The sequence below is a fragment of the Delphinapterus leucas genome, chromosome 6 (genome assembly GCF_059928025.1).
Source record: "Delphinapterus leucas isolate spDelLeu-1000000601 "Yukka" chromosome 6, BTC_Dleu_Yukka2, whole genome shotgun sequence".
Lineage (NCBI taxonomy): Eukaryota > Metazoa > Chordata > Mammalia > Artiodactyla > Monodontidae > Delphinapterus > Delphinapterus leucas.
The window spans coordinates 82,312,578-82,339,145 of record NC_143134.1 but is presented as its reverse complement, the minus strand read 5'-3'; the positions used below and the strand labels follow the sequence as shown (position 1 = coordinate 82,339,145).

Below are 26,568 nucleotides of genomic sequence, written 5' to 3'. Positions count from 1 at the left end.
CCATTAGAAATAAATTTCCATTGTTTAAGCCATCCAGTCTAAGGTTATTTTGTTATGGCACCCTGAGCAGACTAATACAATATCTATTTCAAGAGTTTAGAAGAAACTTATCAAATTAAAACAGAAGAAAGGTGAAAGAATATAGATTAGAGCAGAAACAGGTGAAAATGATAACAAATGTATAAAAGAGATCATCAAAAGAGCAAATTGATGGTTTTCTGACAGACAAAACTAAACTGAAACTAATTAAATAAAATCTCAGCAAAACTTATCAGGAAAAAAGGAATGAAGGGACAAATAGTCTATGCTAGGAATGAAAACGAGAATCATCCCCATAAATATTAAAAGATAAAAAGGTGAATATTATGAAAACATTTATATCAATATATTAGAAAACAGAGATGAAATAAAAGCATTCTTAGAAAACCTCTTACCAAAATGACACAAGTAGAAATAGAAAGCTGAACTGCCCTATATTTAATAATAAAATAGCATTCATAATTTAAAACCTTCCTACAAAGACTACTGCAGGTTAAGATGGCTTGGCTTCACTGGTGAACTCTAGCAAGTATTCCAAACATTCTAGAAATCATACCAATCTTACATAAGCTCTTCCAGAAAACAGGAAAATCATAGATATTTCCCAGCATGTATTAGAATGACCTTAACATCAAAATCTGGTTAGGACATTACAAGGCAGGAAAGTTACAGGCCAACTTCTCTCATGAATACAAGCAAAAGTCTTAAACAAAGCATTAGCAAGTCAATTCCAAAAATACAAGGTTGGTCTAATATTAAAAAAACCAACCAAATAAGACAAAGCCCAGATAACATATAATCATCTCAAAAGATTACAAAAAGTCATAAAAATTAATAAAAGTTCAATACTCATTTGATAAGAGAAATAATAACTAGTGGCAAGAAAAAAGACACTGGAATAGGGAACAAATTAAGATAAATTTTGAAAGACCAATAAAACTTTAATAAAACAATTTCTGAAAGTCATTTAATATGTTACTGCAGAATGTTTATACCTAACTTTATTATTATAAAAAACAACAGTTTGCCATCCAGAGATAAATTCTTTCATTAATAGATCCCTAAATAATCCTTCACAGAAGTTAAATTGACTTGGGATGACTTTCAATGCAAAGAATGTATTTATATTGTATATAAATTGAATGCTGAAAATACCTAAGTTTACCCTTTATAACATAATAGAAGCAAATAAAAAGGCAGACAAAATAAGACTGTTTCCAGTTTTAAACATTTCTGGTTAAGTTAAAGTTTGAATACTGTTTTAAAAATCTTTCGCAGTTTTTAAGAAGTGGAAACACAAAAGAGGCCTCAAAACTAGTAAGGCTGAAAGAGAGTAACTTAAAAAATAAATAAATAAAAGACTTCTGAGAACACCATAATAATCAATCCAGTACATACATCCTTTTGTGTTACTTCACCGTGGCTTTCTCCACATCTCCACTTCAGCTTTCTAGAGCCCACTGGATCAGCCCACGTGTAAAGAATTGCTTTTCCAGGAGGGAGGGAATCTTCTATTTCACAGAGGGAACTGACATAAATAGTAAAAAATATGCATTAAAGTAAGTGCAAGTATACGATTATTTAAAGAATCCAAAATAATACTTCATTAATTCTGAGTCTGTTAATTGAGATTTGTGATAGTTCTGATTAAGAGTAGCCTGAAAATTTTCCTCAGGCTTCCCTGGTGGCGCAGTGGTTGAGAGTCCGCCTGCCGATGCAGGGGACATGGGTTTGTGCCCCGGTCCGGGAGTATCCCACATGCCGCGGAGCGGCTGGGCCTGTGAGCCATGGCCGCTGGGCCTGCGCATCTGGAGCCTGTGCTCCGTGGCGGGAGAGGCCACAACAGTGAGAGGCCCGCATACCGCAAAAAAAAAAAAAAAAAGAGTAGACTGAAAATTTTCCTTATACAATAAAAAAGTGGTTTTCTGAGAAAATAATGAGAATATTTCAAGGGAAATATCTGTCCTATTTAGGAAATAAATATCTCCAGGTTGCTGAAACTATTTTGTGAACTTTTGTTTTAATACAAATTAATTATAAAAGAAAATTATTCCACTTACTTTATCTTATCTATACCAAATCTAAGAGAATTTAATTGGTAACCCTTTCCAAAGTACTGTTTTTACTGTGGCAAAGACAATACAGCTCAATTATTTCTAAAAACCATAAGACATGGGATACAAATCTAAGAAACTCAGTCAACTCATAAAACGATTCCCCAAAAGAAAATGGAGAAGCTACAAACCAAAGAAATAATAAAATATAACTTTTCTGAGCTGAAGAAGCTGACTCTGCAGATTAGACTTCATTGGGTATCAGACTAAATTAATGGAAACAGAATATCATCCTAGATAGAGCTTTGTAAAATTTGTAAAATTCAAATTTTAAGAAAATAGAGGAAAACCTGCCTATAAACATCTAGGACAATCACAGTTACCCATGAAGAAATAAAAGTAAGACTGTTCTTACACTTTTCTGTAATACTGAATGCCAGAAAACAATGGAGCAATGGCTACACAATTTTGAGGCAAGAAGTTATGACTTAAAATTTTCTGTCAAATTGTTAATTTGCAAGAGAAAGACATTTTCAAATAAGCAATAGCATAACCTATTATCCACAAACCCTTACTTTTTCCAACCAAGCCACAGATGACTAAAAATAAAATTTTAAGAACTAGGATGTAGAAATATTAAACAACTAAACCAGTCAAATAAATTAACTTGTTGTTAATATGCTATGAATCAATGCAAATACCTTCAAGAACATATTTTTGAAAAACTAACCATTTTATATTCATCTGGGTCAAAAATCCCAAATTATATTGATAAGAAACTGAGAATTTGGAAAGAGAAATTAAAGAAAATGTAAGCTACTCCAAATTTTTCATGGATGAATTAGCAGATAACTGTTTCACTCTCAAAATTTAAAATGCATCAAAATCGGGACTTCCCTGGTGGTCCAGTGGTTAAGAATCTGCCTTCCACTGCAGGGAACATGGGTTCGATCCCTGGTCGGGCAACTAGGATCCCACATGCTGCGGGGCATCTAAGCCCACACGCCGCAACTACTGAGCCCACGCACTCTAGAGCCTGTGCATCACAACTAGAGAGCCTGTGTGCCGCAACTATTGAGCCTGCGTACTCTGGAGCCGGTGTGACACTACTAGAGAAAAGCCCACGCGCCGCGACAAAGAGCCTGCACACTGCAACTAAGACCTGATGCAGTAAAATAAAATAAAATAAAATAAAAGTAAAATATGCATCAAAATCTCCAAGAACACAAAATAATTATCTACAAGAGAAACAAAATGTATATTTTCCAAATCATCCTTAGAAGAAAATAATCCATATTACCAAAAAGTATGGCAAGGAATTATAAATTAGTTGTTATAAGAATTACAAATGGGTTCAACATTTTTTTTGGGGGGTTCAACATTTTTATTAAAAGACAAACAGGTTCTAACATTATAAAACTGGAAATAAATTCTCAACAACAGAAGAACATTTGATTATAGTGCATCTAAATGATGGAATATCATGCATTCATTGAAAATTGTGTTTTTGAAGCAAATTTACATGCTCACAATAGCTGTTAAAAACAAGAGATTCAGAAATATAAACAGATAGAGAGCAATAGTAAAAAAAATAACTGAATCAAAATGCTGACAGTGTTGGGATTCCAGGGATTATGTTTTTCTTTTCACAGTTTTCCTACAGAATTTTAAAAAATAATGGACAGTTGTTATTTTTATATGTAGGAAACAATTAAAAACCATATTAACAACAACAAAAAAGCCAAGGGTAGGGAAGGCAGAGGAAACAAAAGCCCTATATTCCTTATTTTTCTATGAAAAAATATCAAATGTAACCATGTTGATCAGATAAATTTGGTTTAAAAATATTTAGAAATGCTTTAATTCATATAAATTTTAATCTATTTAATTCACTGCAGAATATTCCTCATGAAAAAATTCATCTCAAATTTATCTCAGGAGGGCTTCCCTGATGGCGCAGTGGTTGAGAGTCCGCCTGCCGACACGGGGGACACGGGTTCGTGCCCCGGTCCGGGAAGATCCCACATGCCGCGGAGTGGCTGGGCCCGTGAGCCATGGCCGCTGAGCCTGTGCGTCCGGAGCCTGTGCTCCGCAACGGGAGAGGCCACAGCAGTGAGAGGCCCGCGTACCACAAAAAAAAAAAAAAAATTTATCTCAGGAAATTCAAAGAAAATAAAAAGTAACCAGAGTCCTCAGAATGTTAACTATATATGTGTATAAGTCTTAACCTCACAAGAAAATAACAACACAATGTGACAAATACTTTAATCTATATATTAATTTTATAAATTTCCATTAAAACTGTAATTTTTAAGTTTCAGAATTTCTACACAGGATCACATTCTAGTTTCTCCCTTATCCCTTACTTTTACAACTGTAACAATGCAGTAGATAAAATTTCTAGACACTTTATATCTGAAATGTACTATAAAGAACAGTGCAAAGTCAAGGCCAAAGAAAAGACTGAGAAGTCTCTAGTTCAGCCTCAGCCAGGCTCAACCAGATGTCAGAGATTTAAGCTACAATGCCCTACATCATCCACAGTATGTAAAGAATTAACTTAGCTCCTGTGTATCTTAGAATGTTACCAGTTATGTACTATCCTTGACAGAATCGAGAAAATAGTCACCCAAATCATTTTTTGGAGGTCTTAATTCTGTGACAGTTTCTTTGGGAAAGGCTAGTTGAGGTACGTGAATTGAAGGACAAATAAGAAAAAACCCATTTGTTTGCCTTTGTCAGTTTTAATCAACCAACTTATTATTTTTATAATATGGATAATCATAGAAAACAGGCTCTACTCTCTCTCAACATCTTCCTCAAATGAGAGAACTGATAAGCAAGGAGGAGTTCTAGATATGTGCTAGCTCAAGCTTCAGGTTCTCACTCAATCAATGCCTATTTTAGTCAATGATTCGAAGTGTACAGTTAGCAGTGGAAAAAAAGCATAAATGCACTGATAAATATGAGCCCACTGATAAGTGACATGAAAACAAACTAAGAAAAGTAGACAAAATAAATTCAAGACAACCTGGGACACATAAGTAGAGGAACAGAAGGTTACATAAATTGTAGTGGTACTAAGAGGATAAGGTATCACAGTATATTGAAACAAATGATACAATGAGTAGTCTTGAAATGTCAAGACATAAATATAGTCTTTAGAAAAGCTTAAAAATGTAGCGCTCCTTTCCTACATGCCTCAGCAAGAAAAAGGTATCTACTGTTTGAAAAAAATCTAAAGAATCAATATTTACATTATGTTCATTAAAAACAAATTTCAAAAATAGACAAAATTCTTATGATAAACCCTGACAATTTCCTCACCAGATTCCACAATGACCAAGATTTTGTCATACTTGCTTCAGTTCTTTTGGTTTTTGTTTTTGAAGCATTTAAAAGTAAATTATATCACTAATCATCAGGGAAATCAAAACCACAATAAGACATCACCTCACACCTGTTAGAATGCTTATTATCAAAAAGACAAGAAAAGAAATAAGTGTTGGCAAGGATGCTGAGAAAAAGGGAACCCTTGTGTATTGTCGGTGGGAATGTAAATTGGTGCAGCCACTATGGAAAATAGTATGGAGGTTTCTCAAAAAACTAAAAACAGAACATGTGATCCAGCAGCTGGATTATCTATTCAAAGGAAATGAAAACACTAATTCAAAAATTATATGCATGTTCACTGCAGCATTATTTATAATCACCAAGACATGGAAACAACCTAACTGTCCATTGATGAATGAATGAATATAGAAAATGTGGTATATATAAAATGAAATATTATTCAGCCATAAAGAAATCTTGCCATTTGAGACAACATGGATGGACCTTAATGGCATTATGCTAAGTGAAACAAGTCAGAGAAAGACAGATACTGTATCATCTCACTTATATGTGGAATCTAAAAAAAAACAAAAAAAGAAAAAAGAGAACAACCAAAAAAACCAAACACACAGATACAGAGAACAGATTGGCAGTTGCTAGAGGCAGGGTTGGGGTGGATGAAATGAGTGAAGGTGGTCAAAAGGCACAAACTTCCAGTTATAAAATGTATAAATCATGGGGATGCGAGGTACAGCATGGTGACTATAGTTAATAATACTCTATTGTATGTGTGAACGTTGCTAAGAGAGTAAGTCTTAAAAGTTCTCATCACAAGAAAAAAAATCTTAACTGTGTTTGGTGATGGATATTAACTAGACTTATAGTGGTGATGATTTTACAATATATACAAATATTGAATCATTATGTTGGACACCTGAAACTCATATGTTATATGTCAATTATGTTGGAATTTTTAAAAAAGTAAATTATAGATCTCAAGTCAGTTTTAACCCTACTTCAGTATACTTTTTTTTAAATGAGGACATTGTTTTACATGGCCATAATGCCATTAACGGTGTTTATACTCTTAGGAAATTATCATAAAGTCAATGTCTCATCAGCTAGACTCTGCTAAAATCAGGGGATACTGTATTTGTAATAATCTTCTTACCTTTGCTTATACTGAACAATGTCATTCTTGGTGTGATTTATTAACAGGAATGGAGCTGCTCCATCACGATAATCTGAAAATGTAATAACTGTAGAATGCTCAGCCAAATTAACTTCTGCTATAATACCTCCAAGCTAGAAAAAAGGAAAAGAAAATATTCTCTAATGTGATCATTTTCCAAAGAATATTAACCAATAACATTTAATAATAAAAGCTATTCATAACTTAATATATTTTTTGATGATTTGGAAAGTAATTCAGGATTTTATACTGCATTTCTGGAAAACCATGACTCTCAATTATCATATACAGATGGGTCAAATTCAAGATGTGGTATATTGTAGTATTCTAGGCACTTTAACTCAGCAGTCCCCAACGGCGGAGGGGAGGGGGGAATGTTCAGACAGTAATGTGAGCGATGGTTCGGTCACTAATGTGAGCCATGGGGAGCGGCACATGAAGCTTTGCTCGCTCGCCTGCCACTCACCTCCTGCTGTGCGGCCCGGTTCCTAACAGACCAAGGACCAGTACCAGTCCATGGCCCCTGGGTTGGGGACCCCTGCTCTAACTTTCCATATAACAGTTAAATTGTTTTATGTCTCTTGCTTCCTTTTAGAACTTTTTCCCTTTGCAAAGAGAAATGTTTGTTCATTTTTGGTGAAACAAACAAAAAAAAATCATTTAATAAAAAAAAATTAGTAAGTATATATTAGCTTCTCTAACTACACACACAAAAGAATCACTTACCTCATTATCCAGATGCAATAAAATACAACTTTCTTGCTTGTTAAAATGTATCTTTTTGGGAGAGCCTTCACTTCTTTCAACTTGAATGAGAAGTTTATTAGAAGCATCCTCAGGCCAAAAGGGGATACACTAAAACATATATTACATATATTTATTTAAGTAAAACTGATTTCACCATAAAGACCTTTATCATTTTAATAAACCCATCAGAGTAGACTTAAAATAGTCTTAAACCTCTTTCAACACTGCTCTGGTTACTGGACTGCTTAGCTATAAACTGCTGACTTCAAGATGGGGTGCCACTTGGGGGCACTTTGAACACAAGCAGTAATGGGTAGTAAGTTGAAGAGTTATTAATAGAGCGCTGTGAAGAGGCGTTAGTGTGGTCCAGATCTAGAGATGGATTGAAAAAAAGTAAGTAAACTGAGCCAAGTGATCAGTTTAAAACAGGGGAATGTTCAGTTACTAAAAGTTATATTTGGGTTGTGGGCATCACTTAGTAATTAAGCAGTAGTCAAAGTACACACAAATGTCAAGTCAGGACATATATTAAATCCAGAGTCCTGGAAGTCAAATAAGGATTAAAAAAGCAAAAACAAAAGCAAAAACCAAGAGAAGTATCTAAAGTCTAAAGTTCAGAGTAGAAAACAGGCTCAAAATCTTAAGAAACCACCTGGACATCAGTGATCTGGAAACCAGACTAACGGAATAGGAGACAGTCAATGCACCCAGAAAGAAGACCAGACAACAGGAGCTGGAAACAAAGAAAAGAGCTAAAAGGACAGGAATGGAGAGCCAGCCTTGTCTGTAAACTATTATGTAAATCAGGTCTTAGTGTGATCCGACTCTGACCAGGCTGGTAACTCCACATAATTCAATGAGACTGCTCATGTGCTCATCATCACCATATGACCTGAGGGCAATGTAGAAGAAGCTAGATGTTAGAGTCAAGTGCCTTAGCTTGATAAAGTCAGTTTTATTCAACCATAAAAAGTAATTAATGGAACTAGACATGGGACATGGTTAAGGCTATAACAGGCTGAGAAAATTCCCACTTGAGGCTTCTTGCAACCCAGTGGAAACTTATCTGGGAGTCAAAACAGTAGCAATACTAATCCAAGCATATTTCCCAAGAGGAACTGAGAAGACTAAAAACGATGTGCTCTCTGAAAACCCCCAAGCCTTGCTTATTTGTAAGCCTTCCTTACAAATCAACACAGCTAATAATCATAAATATGCATTTTAAGTTAAGGTTGACTACTGTAAGCCAAAATTAAAATGTGAAGATTTTAAATTAGCAAAAGAAATTTATCTTAAGAAAAGCTGAGGGACTTCCCTGGTGGTCCAGTGGGTAAGACTCTGGGCTCCCAATGCAGGGGGCCTGAGTTTGATCCCTAGTTGGGGAACTAGACCCCACATGCATGCCTCAACTAAGAAGTCTGCATGCCACAACTATAAGACCACATGCTGCAACAAAGATCCCACATGCTGCAACAAAGATCCCACATGCCGCAACTAAGACCCGGCGCAGCCAAAATAAATAAATACATGTTAAAAAACAAAACAAACAAAAAAAAAGAGAAAAGCTGAAGTTGACAACAAAAAGTAAAATAAAAAATAAGTTGTTGTGCATTTGTAATTGTAATTACTGTAAATATAAACTAACTGTTGGAAGACAGAAGCTTAAATAAATGTTAAAAAAAGCGAAAAGCTGAAATTGATAACAAAAAGTAAAATAAAAAATAAGTCCTAATGCATTTGTAATTGCAATTACTGTAAATATAAACTAACTGTTGGAAGACAGAAGCTACAGATTAGGTTTTCAAAAAGAGAAGACCCAATAATCTTATCTGCAATTGACGTATAAGGCAAGACATAGAACTACTGTAAATAAAAGTATGGAAAAACATATACCTAGAAAATATATAGAGTGAAACAAAGCTGCAGTTATAATTTGGCATCTAGATATATAGAGAGCTCTACATCCAACAAACCAAGAATCCACAGACTTAATGAGCATATATGAAACATCTGCCAAAGAAAATCTATATCCATTCAACAAATATTTGAGAGTATACTGTGTTTAATCACTGTTCAGAGCCCTCCAATAGCTCTCTCCATTTCACTCAGAGCAAAAGTTAAAATCCTTGTAATTCACAAACTTTTGTGTCACAAAGTTCTGCGTGATTACTCTTTATCACTGTTATGTCTTGTTCTCTTCTAAATACTTTTCCCTCTCCAATAATATCGGCCCCTTTTGCTATCCCTCAACCATGCCAAATATTCTCCCATTTTAGGGCACCTACCCTGGCTGGTCCTTTGTCTTTAATGCTCTTTCCCCAGATATCCACACTGCTGAGGGGTCCAACTCCTGGCTAAAAACCTATGTGCAATTTTTCAGGTCAGACCACTGGTAATTACAAAGGCTTTACCTTTATCTGGCAGGTCTCACAGGGCAAAGCTGCCCTCCCCATACCAGACTAGGTGCACAGCCAGTTCACTGCATTCTCAAGAACTCAGCCCCCACTTCTAGCCATGCCCTTACAAATATCTGCATTCCTACTACAGGCATCTTTGTCCAGAGGCCTCTTTACCAGGGCCTTTGGCAGAGGCCTTCCTCAAGAATCTCTGCAACACCTCTTTATCAAGGAGAGAGGCGGAACTTCAAGATGCTTTTTCTCTACTCTGACTTGGTGCTCAGTACTTTTCCATTCCTAGCCCTTCCCCTTTGTTTTCTGCCACCCCCAGATCCATAAAACAGTAAGAGCTATTTGTTCAGGGCTCCCCTGACAATGACACTACCCTCACTGATCCACCTCACCCCTAACTAACGTTGTTCCATAGGAAAAATGGTACAAGGGGAGGTGGTGCTTTCTTCAGTTTAGCCTCTTACTTATACTATTGCAGTAAGTAATTAAAGTCCTGAGTGTTACTTTCATTTTAGCTTGTTGTCTTTATCAGCTATTCCTGTACCTGGCATCTCAGCTCCAACTCAGCTGAACTCTTGACAAGTGTACCTCTCACATTTTCTCCAAGTTTGTTCAAATGTGACCTTAGTAAGTCCTATCCTTGACCACCTTATGTAAAATTATAGCCCACTTCTTGCTCATTGAAACTCTTAACACCTCTTAGCCTGTCTTATTTCCTTTTTCCCTATTAGACCTGTCACCTTTAAACATACTATGTATTTTACTAGTTGACTATAGTATTATCCATTTAATGACTTCCCTACACTCCCACTGAAATGTAAACTACACAAGGACAGGTACTTGTGGTTTTGTTAAAAGATGTATCACAAGGCACATAAGGAGTACACACAATAAATATTGTTGAAAGAATGAACAAACAGGCAAACATGAAAAAAGGTACACCTTCTAGAAATGAGAAATGTAATTATTCAAATAAAAAACTCAGTTGGGGCTTCCCTGGTGGCGCAGTGGTCGGGAGTCCACCTGCCGATGCAGGGGACACGGGTTTGTGCCCCGGTCTGGGAAGATCCCACATGCCGCGGAGCGGCTGCGCCCGTGAGCCATGGCCACTGCGCCTGTGCGTCCGTAGCCTGTGCTCTGCAACGGGAGAGGCCACAACAGTGAGAGGCCCGCATACCGCAAAAAAAAAAAACTCAGTTGAAGGCTCAAATAGCATATATATATATATATATATATATATATATATATATATATACACTGTATAATATATATAGTAAAAGTGAAAATCTATGAAAATATATATGTAGAATTTATCCAGAATGAAGCAAAGAGTTATACAGATAGAAAATATAAAAAAGATAATAGGATATATGGAAGAAAGAATATGAAGTTCTAGAACAAATCTGATTAAAGACCCAGAAAGAGGAAATGGACGAAGAGGAGAGGTAGTATTTAAAGAGACAATAGCTGCAAATTTTACAGAAGGTATGAAATATATTAATCTACAGGTCTAGGAATAAAGTATCTCAAGCAGGATATATCAAAGGAACCCACATGCAGACAAACAGTAGTATGACTGCAGAACATCAAAGACAGAGAGAAAACTGTGAAGGCAGCTAGAGAAAAAGGAAAGATAACCTCCAGAGAAATGACAGAATCACAGCAGAATTTTCAACAAAAATGGAAGCCAGAATATAATAAATGCTACAACATGTAGAAAAAAATAGAATTGATTATCAAGAAAAAGTTTCATAAAAGAAAGGTGATGACTAAAACTTTTATGGATAAACACAAACTGATGGTATTTACCTCCAAATCAGCTCTAAAGGAAATGCCAAAGGATGGTACATCAAGAAGAATGATTCCAGAAAGATGGTGTCAAAGCAAAAAGGCATAATGAATAAAAATAGCAAACACTTCTCTAATAATCCTAACATACTCAAAATAAAATTTCTTCAGAAGTATTCTATTAACCTCAGGCAGTCTTTCAGAAAGCTCTTACCCAGAGACCTAATAGCTACAGATAGAGTAGAATCAAAATTTCATTCCTAAGACACTACTGTCTTCCTAAAATAACTAGCTTAACCTACCCTATAAAGGCATCTCTAACAGCTTCCTAAAGAGAATAAATAATTTCCTTCTCTTTGCTGCATTTATACTTTACCCAGTCTTCTACTGCCATATTTAACGACATTTGGTTAGTAATTATTAAATGTCTACCTCTATTATCAAGCAACACATTCCTAGATGACAATGTTCGGATTTTAATAATTAATTATTTACTTGGTTTATTCTGGTACAAATAAATACTCAAATGTTCATGGAACTGAAACAAAATTGGGAGGTGGGGGTGGAGAGTTAGAACATTACATAGTGATTTCATGTATCAAACTTCAAGGGAAAATGAAAATCTAAAGAGGTACCTTTTTGAAATTCATCTACCCACCTGCTCCAAATCAAGAGAGAGCCATTTATCACTTCCCTCTTCAGCCACTGATATACGATATTTACTTTTGTTTTTAAGCAAAAAAAAGGGTGTAAAGGTGACAATTCTGGTAATGTTAAAACTGCTAAGATCTATAGTGACACCAACCTACAGGAAAAAAAAATAGCAACATTTCAAAAACTATTCCATTATCATAACATCCTGATAAAAATTAAGTACTCAGTAGAGCTTAAAAAAAATTTCCTGATGAGCATAAAATGAACTCACTTGATATTCCATTTTCAGGCCCTTACATTTAACAGCTCCGTGACTACCAACAGTATCAATTGAAAACTGATCTGACAATTCACTATCAGTTACCATAAGCTGAACCTAGAAAAAAATATTTCAAATATATTAGTATTTCGGTACCTTTAAAAATTCCTACCTAAGTTGATATATTTTTTGCTTTTTAGCTTAAACTAATATTATACTGTTAATGCACTAAACCCTTCCCAAGACTAAATTTTAATCTTTTTAACCTCAAATATTTCACAAATTTATTTCTATTTCATAATATTTTATTCTTCTAAACAAACAAAAAGGAGTGATAAGTAGATAAAGAATGAAAGTCAAAAAAACTTCACATACCTTATTGTTATTAAAAAAGTGCTTTGGCTGAAAAGAAAAGAGAACTGGCTTTTTATAATTAGGCGGATGCTTTCGATGAATTCCATCTGCTTTATACTGTAACATTCGACCAGTTTTATTGACCATCCAGTAAGGACTGTGAAATGCCATAACCGTCTGGCCAGTATTATAAGTCACATGGATAGCAATATCTAAATCAGTCTTTTCTATTTCTGTAACACAAGTAAAACTGATGAAACTAATATCTTGTTGATTAGGTTTTATATGATATTCACTTTTCCAATCATGATTAAGATAGTCAAGTAATTTTAAATGCAGCCTGGCTTTATCCAACTGTACAGTACAAATCTGGGCTGAATGGCCTTCATGTAGAGTAAAAACTCTATGTTCAGTGCCCTATAATAAAAAAAAATACAGTAAATTTTTAATGTTTCAGAATAATACACCAAAATATTCTATTTAATGATTCCAAATGCTATACAAATGATTCTGAAATACCTCTGTCAGAAAAAGAAGACTTATGTTCACGTTCTAACTTTGTCAACTGTATAAATTTCTATAAATTGAGATTTGAGTTACTGTATTTGTAAAATGGTCTAAATGATCTACTTCAAAGGACTATTGTGAAAATAAAATAAAATAATATAGTGTGAAATTCTGCTGGCACTAATGAAGATTATAAAACACTATAATTAGTAAAACAAAAATCTTATCCACTAGTGATTTTAGTTGTGAAAACTACAAAATAATGAAAAATGTATGTAATCCAAAATAAGCAATCCCTACTAACTCTCATTTTTGATTTTTAACAAACTCTCATAACCCATTTCCAATCACTGTTTATACTGAATCTTACGTAGCTTTCAAAACTGTTCATTTCTCTCCACTCACACTTGCATTACCTTAGTTCATGTCACTGTAACCTCTCCCTTTAAGAGTCTCCTAACTGCTCTTATCTCCTCTAAGCCCTTTTCCACACCGCAGCTAAACTGTCTTTCTAAAAAGTGACCATATCCTTTGGAAACTAGCAAACAGAATGTGATCCCTAAAAGCATCAAGTTAAAAGTTCTATTAAAATGCAACATAGATAGACATTCCATCTGGGTATTTCACCTGTTTTTCCAGCAACTCTAATCTGGTTCCCTCCTGTTATAACATGGGAATCTCTTCACCTTAAGATTTTAAATTACTTAAAGCAAAAACAAGGTAAGGTGTCAATACTTGACATGTTCCACAAAATAGAAGAGTAGTGCTGGTGGTGCTAGAGAGGTAAATAAATGGGAACCATATGCCTGTCAGGCACTGTGCTAAGTCCTTTACAAACGTTATTTAATTTGATTTCACCATATCCCAATCATGAAAGTTTTATTACTATCCCCCTTTTATAGGCTTGGACAAATGATTTAGAAAGATAATGTAGCTTACCTAAAGACATAGCACTAGTAAGCGATAGAGGTAGGATTCAATCTCAAATCTATCTGACAGCAAAGTGTAAATTCTTAACCACTATGTTATCTGTCAACCATATGGAAAACAGATATTCTTAAACCACAGATGTGTTCACTCCCCCACTCCGAAAAAAAATTTAACAGAAAAGTGTAAACAGAGTAAATCCCAATAATTAATAATTAAAAGACTGCAATAAAACAAATAATATACTACAATGAAGAACTACTTTCTTATATTTGACAAGCAATGGCAAATGGAATATTTACTTAAAATCCTAAGATGGAGAGATTCCTGTTACAGTAACAGGAAGGAATCAGATGCAATATCTTAAAACAAAGAGTATTTAAAAGAAAAAGCATCTTTATAGGGCATAAAATCCTTTTAGAAAACTAGCACAAGAATAATACAATGTAGCAAGTTTTAAGTCTAGTACTATCATTTTAATACTAATTCTCATACATGTTTGAAGTTAGTATCCATCTTTTAAATATACATGAAATATACATGCATGGAAAAGACTGAAAAATATATATTTTAGAACTGAAATGATAACTTCATCAGAAGTGCTACCTTCAGATAATGTGATTACAGACAATCTTAATAATCTCTATTTTCTAAAATTTTCTACAGGAATATCTATTACTTTCATAAATGATTTTTAAAATGGCATATCATATTTGTGTGTATGAATTATATTCAACTTAGTAACCAGATTTCTAAGGTAAATCAGTGGAAAAAAAATTTTTTTAATCTTCTTTCATATACCATGATTGAAACATTTCTTTTCCATTTGAAGAATATCTGTACTGTCTATTCACCAGTACTATAATTTTTATTAGAATTTTAAAACATTGTTTTATTGTTCATAACTTTAAATAACTAAAGCTACAAAATCAAAGACAGGAGGGCATTAAAAAATTCCAGAATACCTCTATATAATAAGCAATTTTGTAAGGAAGAAGATTTCGGAGTAGAATAGGTGGCCACAAATGCATTATATATGGTAAGTCCCAACCATCTTCTGAATACACTGACACAGATGTCAAATTATCTTTTTCTGGGACAATATTAATGATAAATGGCTTCTTGGAAGGGTTTATAGATCTACATTTCCTCTTGAGAAAAGTGCCATCATTTTTTATAATTTCTTCAAAATCAATTCCTTCACACATTTGATAGTCCTCATCTTCTGGCTTCAGGGAAAGGAGTGATCTACATAAAAGATTAAAAAATACATTTTAAAATGCTTTAAAAGAAAATACATGTTTAATTGTTTGATTACAGCTTCAGAACAATGAAATTATCTCCCTCCATACTATTGTAATAAATTTTTATATTTTCACATTCTTCTTAGAGATAGGTAAGATAGACATATAGATACCAACATACATCTTAACTTTCTGGAAACCAATCAAGTTATTTGGCTTCCAAGAGAAGAATATTTTTCTTACAAACTTGCTGTCTTAAAAGTATGTTTACAAGATAATTGGTTTCTCGCAGAAAATACGTAATCATACAGGTCATATATGCAAAACACACACATACAGCTGTGACTTAAACACTGAACTTAAAGAAGTTGGCTTTCCTGGATATGTGGTCCCAAGTACATACCATGATTGAGTTTGTGAAGCAAAAATATATTTCCACTGAAAAATTAATCACTGGCTTCTCAAGGTTAATCAAATGAAAGCTTTCAATAGATACTTAGCTTTACAGAAATGTTGAGCATAGTTGCAGAAGTGGTTGTAAGAAGACAGTAATAAAATTATTAGGTGTCACATATGATTAATCCTTATATTTAAAAATCACATTCTTTGTTTACATTGCAAATGTACTTTGGGTTTAATAATTTTTTTAAACCTAAGGTGTGTCCACGTATAAACACTTAAGTATTTTTATACTTGTAAAACTAATTACCTATGATTGTGACACTATCCCTTACTGTGTGACAAGTGTCAATACTATCTCTAGCTGTGATTGTTTTCTTAAGCTCTAGTCCCCCGAGTTTTAAATATCTACTACATATTTCTGTAATGATGTCGGATGGTGCTTTAAATTGCTAAATTGAACTCTGAACCCTCCACACCCACTTCTCTGTGTGTCCTTTTCTCAGGAACTTCCAGCTCTTGGCACTCTGGACTATAAAATAATATTAACTCTTCCTTATTCCCCCCTTACATACATAGATATAGTTACCTGTCAAATCAGTTATCAGATTTAGCCTATTTTACTTCTACATTCTCTCTGAAATTTCATTTTTTTTCCATCAAGACATTTATTGGACTATTATTTACCAATGAGAAGGTAAAACTGAAAATGAACAAATGGTAAGTCATTCTTTACTCTTAAGGAGATACCAATCACATGGGAAATGTAATGTTAAAAGATAACTACTGCACTGTGATAGGTACCCCCCCTCAAAAAAAACCCAGATGTACACTGAAGACTAAGGGCATGAAGAGTGTGGTTAACTCTTTCTAGACTGGCTGCAGAGTGTTTTCCAGAGGTCACAATTTCCCCCAAAAGCTTTGTTTCTGAAGGGTAGAGCTGAACTAGAGACATATGCAAGGTTAAAGGAAAGTTTAAGAAATGAATGAAGAGAAAACATGAGAGACAGATGATCAATGGCAAGAGGTTTTGAGTGAGAAGAGCTGATGCATTAAATGGTCTTAAAACAGAAGAAAACCAAATGTTCTGAGAGAGGAAGAAAGAAATAGATATTAAAGATGAAGATAAAATTTATATAAATGGGGGCAAGACAATGAGCAAGCAACTATCCCAACGTGGACTTAACCTTTCAAATTTCATATTCCAACATGCACACTACATTCCAGTCAAACCCCTAGTCTTTTATAGACCTGTACAAATCCTGTGCATTCACGCCTCCTTATCTTTGTTATGCAATTCCTTCCATTTAAGATTGCCCTTCCCCACTAATCTCCACATTATTATATTTTAACTACAATTCATGTACGTCTCTCAGGAGTTAATCATTAATCCCTTCTTTCCTTTTCATAGTTTTCTGCAACTAAACTTTTTCTGTGATTCTCAACAACCCATTGTTTTCTACTTTCTGTACCTATATAATATATCAATCTCTCAAGGGGAATAGCCATGCCAATTCCTCTTGGTATCTTACAGTAGTGCCTTCCACACAACAAAACACTTGGTAAATACTTGTTAAATGAATTAAATTTAAGAATAAGTATACTTAAATTCTACAGAATGATACCCATTTGTTAATTTAAGACCTCACATCTTAAATATGAGTATCTATATCTAAGCATTAGATTAGAAGAATATCTAATGTGAAGTCCAAGCTAGTCAGTCATTAATAATTCTAATTAAGATAGATTAACTTCCATGTAACAAATATTTAGCCTTGAACAAAAAAGTGTAAAGATACTCTAATGGCCTAACTTTTCTCTTCTATGGACAGAAACACAAAATATATAGTAATATTTACTAAAAATAAAGCAGAATGCCATTAACTTTTATTATCCAAGGACAAAATGGATTTCCTCACAGAAACTTTTGAACATATCTTACATGCTACTTTTTAATCTAGTCTTATAACCCACCCCAAATCCCCTCTAGAACAAGGTCAGATACTATAAACAACTATTTTGTGGTTGTTCTCTAGACAATATAACTCTTTCCCTCAGCAAGTCTGAACTAAGCAATAAAACTCATTAGGGTTAGAAGGTCTAGGCAATAAAACACTCACTAAGGTGAGCAGGTCTACTCTCTGAAAATATGTGCCTAAAACTGCTAGGCTGTATTCTAAGCATTAGGGACCCAATCTTGAACTCCTACGTATGGGGCAGAATAAATAGAGGTAAGGAATATTTTAGCACTGCTTGTAATTTTGCCTCCATCCTTTTGTAGCATAGGTCTAAAGGTCCATGTCTAGAGTGTGTTTTGAAATGGTACTTAACAAACTATGATGCTTATTCTGAGGAAGTTTTTATTCTCCAAGAGAGTTTAATCTCCCTAAAAGAGATTATCTTCAATTCCAGATTAAATATCCTAAATAATAATAATACTTGTTTGTAATATTAAGCCTATGATTAAGAGACTAGCCCATCATTAGTACTGTTACAATTTTAATAGTCCTTTCTTAATACATAAAAGATTTTATATGTACTATACAGCTGACCCTTGAACAACATGGGTTTGAACTACACGGGTCCATTCATAAGCAGACATTTTTCAGCAAATAAAGTACTTGATGACTAGCAGTTGGTTGAATCCATGGATGTGGAAATAGAGGTGTGGAGGACTGACTGTGGGACTTGAGCACCCAAGGATTCTGGTATCTGCAGTGGGTCCTGGAAACAATCCTCTATGGATACTGAGGGACAACTGAATGTGTATTTTTGACTACATGGGCGTCAGCACCTCTAACCCACATGTTGTTGAAGGATCAACTGTCTATCTCTATTTACATTACAATTCTGTCAATGAACAATTAATAGATAAATATGTAGATTAAAAGATAAAATATTTTACATTTTCTAAAGAAATTTCTTAAAAATTCTATCATAAAACCCTAGAAAAGTAAAAATCACTTCATAATAGTGTAAATAAATCTAGAAGCCACCAATCATGCTCAGTAAGAAATTTTTTAAAAATCATAAATATATATGACTATGGCCATGATAGTTATATTGCAAGCATGTAATTTATATTTACTAGTGAAAGCATAGATAATTTATAGGATATACATTATACACATTAAGTTAAATAACATTTCTTTAAAAAAATCTTCTAAGAGTGCCGAAACTTAAATAAGTTAGATGAGATATTAACAAGATAAATTTGATCATGGTTTGATAACTTAAAGATAGATATCACTACTAAATCAGAAACTAAAAAGTATATAAGAGACCTTAGGGCAAACAAAAGGATAAAGAAAAAAATCACCGGTAAGATGCTAATGGTATGTTAAATTCACTTCCAGGTGAAGCCGTTCCCAATAAGGTGTCCCCTCCATAAACATAAAGTGGTATTGAAAAATGATTTCTAATCTGGGAAAGAAAAGTAACATTTAGTATCATTAATCTAAGAATCTAAAGACATTTAAAAAATATTCCATCTAAATATCCCAGCAAAGGAATTATCAGGCAATATTTATCTTGCTCATATAAATTAGAAAAAAAAATCCCAACATGCAATTATCTTTGCTAAAAATTACAAGGAAAGTTTCCAGTTTTAGAGAAAAGGAATCTCAAAAACAAAACTTTAAAAATCTTAGAAGAAAATAACATCTTCTTGAACTTGATATAAGGAATAACTTTTCATTTAGACAAAAATAGTAGAAAAAATTAATAGGAAACATATTATATCCAAGTTTTAGATGTCTATATGATAAAAGTGAAAAACAGGCCACTGGCTGGCAAATGTCTACCTTTTTACATCACTGCTGTATGCTACTCATTGAATCAAAGAGTGTGCAGGGAACAGCTCACCCAGTGAGTAGCACACAGCAGTGCTGTAAAAGATTAACATTATTTTGATTAACACACATTATCAGATAAACCTCCGTTTATATTTATCTTTGGGATAGACAAAACCAAACTGGTTAGTAACACCATTTTCTTGTATTATTTCTATATCTTACTAAAATCTTTATATTTTAAAAATCATACCAAAATATAAAACATACTGAGTGCAAACTAAGAACTGATAAATATATAAACTTAACTGCACTATATTTTATTTCTAGATAAACTGCTCTACCGATTTAAAAGAAGAGACATATATTTTCATTTCTATGAAAGTACCTATAAGAAATTTAACATTAATGTTTTACTATTTAATAAAATTCAAAAGTAATCTACGATAATGACGCAGCCCAATTGTCATCTTTTATTTTATTTTATTTTTAGCGGTACGTAGGCCTCTCACTATTGTGGCCTCTCCCGTTGCGGAGCCAAAAGGCTCCGGACGCACAGGCTCAGCGGCCATGGCTCATGCGCAGCCGCTCCGCGGCATGTGGGATCTTCCCGGACCAGGGCACGAACCCGTGTCCCCTGCATCGGTAGGCGGACTCTCAACCACTGTGCCACCAGGGAAGCCCTGTCATCTTTTAATACAGTTCATCGTAAATCAAAAATGAAAGAGAAGGAACCTCTGTTTTCAGCCCTGATGGAAAAATATAGACCAGATATAACTTCCCAATATAAACAACCAAAACACCAGGGAAAAAAAATACACATGAAGTAATGGACAAAAAGGTGGCACAGGAAGGAAGGAAAGGAAGGAAAGGAAAGGAGGGAGGGAGGGAGGGAAAGAAAGAAGGAAAGAAAGGGGGAGGGGAAGGGAAGAGAAGGGAAGGGAGGGAGGGCTAGAGAGAGAGAAAGAGGGAGAGAAAGAAAGAAAGGGGGGGAGAGAGGGAGGGGGGAGAGAGAAGGGGAGGGGAGAGAGAGAGAGAGAGAGAGAGAGGAAGGAAGGAAGGGAGGGAGAGAGGGAGGGAGGAAGGAAGAAAGAAAACTCCACCAAGATAAGCCCTAAGATTGTCACCTCATCTTACTACCTGGAGAGTTTCTGGATTACTGTGTGGAGAAGGAGAAGTCAAACAGAGCCCAGTCTGAGTTGAAGAGATAGATATAAGAATGTGGGAAAGCCAATGAGGCTTACTCTAACAGCACATTACATGAGAGAGAAGATAGCTGCATGGCAAGGTGAGAGTTACAGAGAGGTAACTCCTGAGACTTTAAGAGTGCCCCCTGTTCCAAAGACTTCAGTACAGTACTGTCTGGCACATGCACATCAGTACACTGTCTAAGGCTCAGTAAAGATCCATCTGAAAGCCGCAGGCAGAACAATCTCTGGTGCTGACACACAGTTCCTTTTCTAACCAACCGAAGTGGTAAAATCTTGTTTAGTACAAAGGGTATTGGTTACAGTGCTTTACTAGTGGGGCAAAATTAACCCTAGGCTACGGGCTGCTTGAGTCTCACCTAAGAAGTTTTAAAACAAGCAATGAAAGGATCACTTTCCAACTAACATAACTGTGTTGGAGAATTAAGTTCAAGAATACATAAAGGGGTACAAATACATCTAAAGCACCTGACGAGGTAAAATTCACAATTTTAAGCAACTGGTAAAAAAATTACTGGACACACAAAAAGAATTTTAAAATGACCCATTAAAAAAATGAATAAAATGAAACAAATCAGAAATGAAACACATGACAGAATTAGTAGACAAGGATATTAAAACATTTATATAACTATACTTGATATGTTCAAAAGTTAGGGGAAAGCTGAGGATATATAAAAAGACATGGAAAATGTAAATAAAAATGCAAGTTGAACTTCTAGACATAAAAATACGTTGGATGAGATTAAGAACAGATTAGACATTGAAAAGTGAACTTAAAGACATAATAATAGAAACTATCGAAACAGAAACATGGGGGTCGGGGGAAGCTGAAAGAAAAAGTGAACAGAGCATTAGACAGCATAAGTTTAAACACTCTAATATATACCTACTTGAAGAAAAGAAGAGAGGGGGAAGACAGAAAAAAATATTTGAAGAAACAATGGCAACACTGTTTTCTAAAGTTGATGAAAACTATAAATCCACAGATTCAAGAAGCTTAAAAGACTCAAGTATAAGAAACATGTAGGATTCATCTCAACCAAATTTCTTAAAACCAGTAATAAAGGGAAGAAACTTAAAAGTATATAAAAATATATCACACATTTCGTAGAACAAAGGTTAAGAATAACAGCAGACTCTGGTCAGAAACAATGTAATAGAGTCGATAGTGAAATGACATCCTAAAAGTATGGAAAAAATAACTCAATCTAAATTTCTACACCCTGTGAAAATAAAAGTGAAGTAAAAGCAAAAATAGTTCACTGACAAATTTCATTAAAGACACAAAATTACTAGAAGAGCTCACTCAAGAAGTGACAGATAATATGAATAGCCCTTAAAGTGAAACTGTGGTTTAAAAACTTAAGAAAAACATTACAAGAAAACTCTATACCAACACCCCTCATGAACATAAATGCAAAAATTATAAACGTGATTTTAGCAAATCAATCCAACAATATATTAAAAGGTTAATACTTCAAAACCAAATGAGGTTTATCCTGGGAATGCAAGGTTCATTTAACATTTAAAAGTCAATCATTATTTAATATAATAATTAAAAATCAATGTAATTCATCATATTAACAATTTTTTTAAAAGATCCTCTCGATAAACAGAGAAAACCATTTGACAAAATGCAACATTCATTTCTGATTTAAAAACTCTCAGTAAACTACAAACAGAGGGATCATGAACAACAATAACCAAAAAAACAACTCAAAATATACTCAATGGTCAAAGATTGAATACTTTTCCCCTAAGATTGAGAACAAGATAAAAACATCCACTTTCATAATTTCTATTCAAATTGTACTGGAGATTCTACCCAGTGCAATAAACAAGAGAAAAGAAAATAGGGCTTCCCTGGTGGCGCAGTGGTTGAGAGTCCGCCTGCCGATGCAGGGGACATGGGTTCGTGCCCCGGTCTGGGAAGACCCCACATGCCGCGGAGCGGCTGGGCCTGTGAGCCATGGCTGCTGAGTCTGCGCGTCTGGAGCCTGTGCTCCGCGACGGGAGAGGCCACAGCAGTGAGAGGCCCGCGTACCACACACACAAAAAAAAGACAATAAACATCAGATTGGAAAGGAAGAAGTAAAAATATTTTTATCTGCAGACATCATAACTATCTCTATCTATAAAAAAGCTACTAGAATAAATGTATCTAGTAAGGTTGTATAATACAAGTTAATACAAAAACCAAATGTATTTCTACTAGCAAGAAAAAATCAAAAATTAATATTAAAAATGCCAATTTAATCAAAATTTCTAAATAAAAATTGAAAACTTGAAGTCTAAAATTTAAATGGAAATGGAAAGGACTTAGGCTAGCCAAAACAACTTTAAAAAAGAACAAAGTGGTACAACTTGTACTACCTGATTTCAAGACTGAAGATTAAGTAGTAATCAAGACAGTGTGGTACTGACATAAATAGATCAATGAAACAGATTAGAGACCTCAGACATAAACACACACAGATATGGAGATATGGTCAATTTATTTTTGACAAAAGTGTCAAGGCAATTTAATGGAAAAAGGATAATCCTGGTCAGAACAAATGAATAGACAAGCGGAAAAAAATGAACCTCAACCCTCACTTTATATCATATACAAAAATTCATTAAAAATGGTATGTGGTATATACATAGAACAGATTACTACTCAACAACATGTAACTGCATGCAACAACATTAATACACAAAAGTTGGCACATACAAAATTATCCTGAGTGAAAGAAGCCAGACTCCATTCTGTACTTCATTCATTTACATAAAATTCTATATTGTGTAACTAATGCACCACAAGAACATATAAGTAGATGCATGGGAATGGGGAGACAGGGGATGAGGAAACTTTTTGGGGTGATAAGTATGTTTATTACTTTGATTGTGATGAAGGTTCATATGTGTATTTTTTGTCAAAATTCATCAACTTTAAATATATGCAGTTTATTGTACATCAATTTTACCTCAATAAAGGTGTACAAATTTCTCTCACTGTATTCTCTAATTGAAACGAAATAATAAATACATACTACAAAGAACTAAAACAAAATATTGAATTTTTTTGTTTTTGTTTTTTTACAAAATAATATTCCAAAAACATTTACAAAATATTCCTACAACTGCTCGTATTACAGTAGTATAATTACTGATAATGATTATTCTTTTTGCTATTAGCTATATTTCTATTACAGTTTGTATTCTTTTGGTAGTAATTTGCTTTAGTTTTTTTTTTTTTTAATTAGCATACAAATATACACAATATGACCTCACAAAAAAATGAATCATTCCGTACCTGCACTGGGGAGCGAATTGTTACCTTCTTACTTCCTTCCACTGCATCAATTTGACAAACAATAGATCTTTCAACTCCAGACTCTCTGTGTCTTACAGTGTACAGTTGTTGTCCCACTTTTGTTAAAGGGATTTTATCAGCAGTAGAGTGGTTAGCAGGTGCTAAATTAAATATACATGTTTGAAAGTTTTTATTATAATTCATCATATATTAATTTTAAGTAGACATTTTAAACCAGAAACATCAGATGATTTCTTAAACGTATGAATAATTATCACTGAAAGCTACACAAAGGGATATTTTAAGAATCCACAATACATACCTACATCATTCATTTAAAACCTTCAAAGCATTTTGCCAAAAAAAGTTTTTAATTAAAAAAGAAATCTCATTCAGTAGTTTAACCTAAGACAACAACATAACCTTTTAAAAATAACTGACTGATGAGAGAAATTACTAGAAAATACAAGAACACTGTTCTCTGGTTTGCTGTTATAATAACCAGAGCCTAATACATTCAGGCAGTCATTGGCAACTACCAAGAAGCTGCAATTTTTCAGTTTTTAAGTTTTTCCACCAACCTGTGACACTTTGTGATATCTAAGGTTTGATTAAAAATTTACAGTTTTATCTAATATATATATATACATATATTGTATTGGGGTGAATTATCTATTTATATAACCTTCTTCCCTACTATCCCATAAAAATGTCAGTTTAAAAACAAACAGAGGTAAAATTGATGAGAATAATTCATGGACAATGCTGGGACAACTCCTGAAACCTAGCCACTGTTATGAATCACTTCCTGACTAGGAAAAAGTATTAGCTATCAGTTTTAGTACCCCTCCTCCATGTCTAATTAACCTTTCTAATATCCTCCCTTCCATAACTACTTAAATGTCAGACTGTCAGAAAGTGGTGTCAGTGAGGCTTTGGGACTATTTAATATTTAACTTCACAATGACTATATACTATGATAATTTAAAAATGTATTTACTTTCACCTCTCATGAAAATGAAAAACTTCTGGGAAACATAAAGGACAAAGGAAAAAAACCTCTACCTCAATAGGCAGAACACAAAAACCATTTACAAACCCCAAAACCATTACCCTGTGCCATTTCATGAATTCAAACCTTATTCTGAATTCGTTCAGTTGCAAAACTGGTGCAATTCTACTGAGTTATACTAAAAGTGATTAAAACAACCATCTATAGCTAAGTCTGTAAATGCTGACTGAGGGTGAGATTTAATAATTTTCCTCTCCAAAACATAAAGTAGTAAATTACCATACTCTAAATAAAGCAGTGGCCAAAGAAAGTCAGAATTTGAAATACAAAGATAAAGTGACAACAGCAAGCAAAGCCCTGCAAAGGAAATAATGAAATTTGCAAAATATTAGAAAGGAGATAAAAAACCTGTGAGATACCACAAATGAGTAAAATGGGATATAAAATGTAACTTAAAAGAAATTAAAGCCCCAGGAAGGTAATTTATCACTTACTAAGAAGAATGAAGAAGAATTTGCTGCTTAGGCTGGTCATTGCACTGAAATGATCATTGTCTTTAGTTCGGATATAATCCATACTTAAACTCTCCTCATTTTTCAATACATATGATTTTGCCATAGGTACGCTGAGCACACTAAAAGAGTCACTTGGTGAAACAGAGATACTAAGTCCAAGAGAATTTAAAATCATAAATGGTGCTAGATCCCTTATGAAGGCAGCTGAAGATCCAGTGGCAGCTTCTGTAAATGCCTAATAAGAAAGGGTTATCATAAATAAAAGAAAATGTAGAAAACTAAACGACAAGCAGAACACTAATGGACATATGACAAATAACTAAGTTAACAAAAAACTTCTTGTTCAATAAAAGAAAAGGGTTAACTCAGACTAGTACACCAACGTTTAAAGTTTCAAGTTACTTTTCTTACCTTGACTAAATTATTTAACATTACAAGGCCACATTTGGATAATGTAATGTTTAGTTGGTCTTTTGAATGGAAAGTGATGACAGTTTTATATTCTGGTACCTTGTAATTTTCTTCTTCTGTACTTGACTCAACAATGGCCTTTTTGGCTTTCTTTTTCATCTAAAATAAAATATAAATTGTAGAAATATGAGAAAAATTTGTTCCTAGGAGCACAACATAACTCACTTTGCAAAGGAAAAGCAAACATTAGACAAATTCCAATGACAGCATTAGAGAGAGCAATACATTTTATCAGTTCCACTGCCTTACTTGGAATTACTTGGACATCAGCCAACTAAGGTCGCATTGGATAGAAGCAGTATTGGAAGAAAAATTCTCCTCCTCCTCAGTTATACTAAAATGGCAGGCACAATTTAGAAGGGAAAATA

At 34.0% G+C, this 26,568-nt stretch overlaps 1 protein-coding gene across 7 annotated transcripts in view; it reads right to left on the bottom strand.

Annotated features, from left to right (window-relative positions):
* The window catches only part of VPS13A (vacuolar protein sorting 13 homolog A), a 273,758-nt gene that overhangs the window by 87,890 nt on the left and 159,300 nt on the right, over positions 1–26,568 (bottom strand). For all 7 annotated transcript variants that reach the window (XM_089913319.1, XM_089913320.1, XM_022573468.3 and 4 more), the window contains 11 exons: positions 26,141–26,299; positions 25,709–25,964; positions 24,203–24,363; positions 19,225–19,328; positions 15,228–15,510; positions 12,850–13,245; positions 12,487–12,591; positions 12,220–12,366; positions 7,345–7,473; positions 6,598–6,731; positions 1,438–1,567 (listed from right to left, as the gene is read on the bottom strand). In XM_089913319.1, coding sequence (XP_089769445.1) covers positions 1,438–1,567; positions 6,598–6,731; positions 7,345–7,473; positions 12,220–12,366; positions 12,487–12,591; positions 12,850–13,245; positions 15,228–15,510; positions 19,225–19,328; positions 24,203–24,363; positions 25,709–25,964; positions 26,141–26,299 — 2,004 coding nt within the window. The remainder of the gene's footprint in view (positions 1–1,437; positions 1,568–6,597; positions 6,732–7,344; positions 7,474–12,219; positions 12,367–12,486; positions 12,592–12,849; positions 13,246–15,227; positions 15,511–19,224; positions 19,329–24,202; positions 24,364–25,708; positions 25,965–26,140; positions 26,300–26,568) is intronic.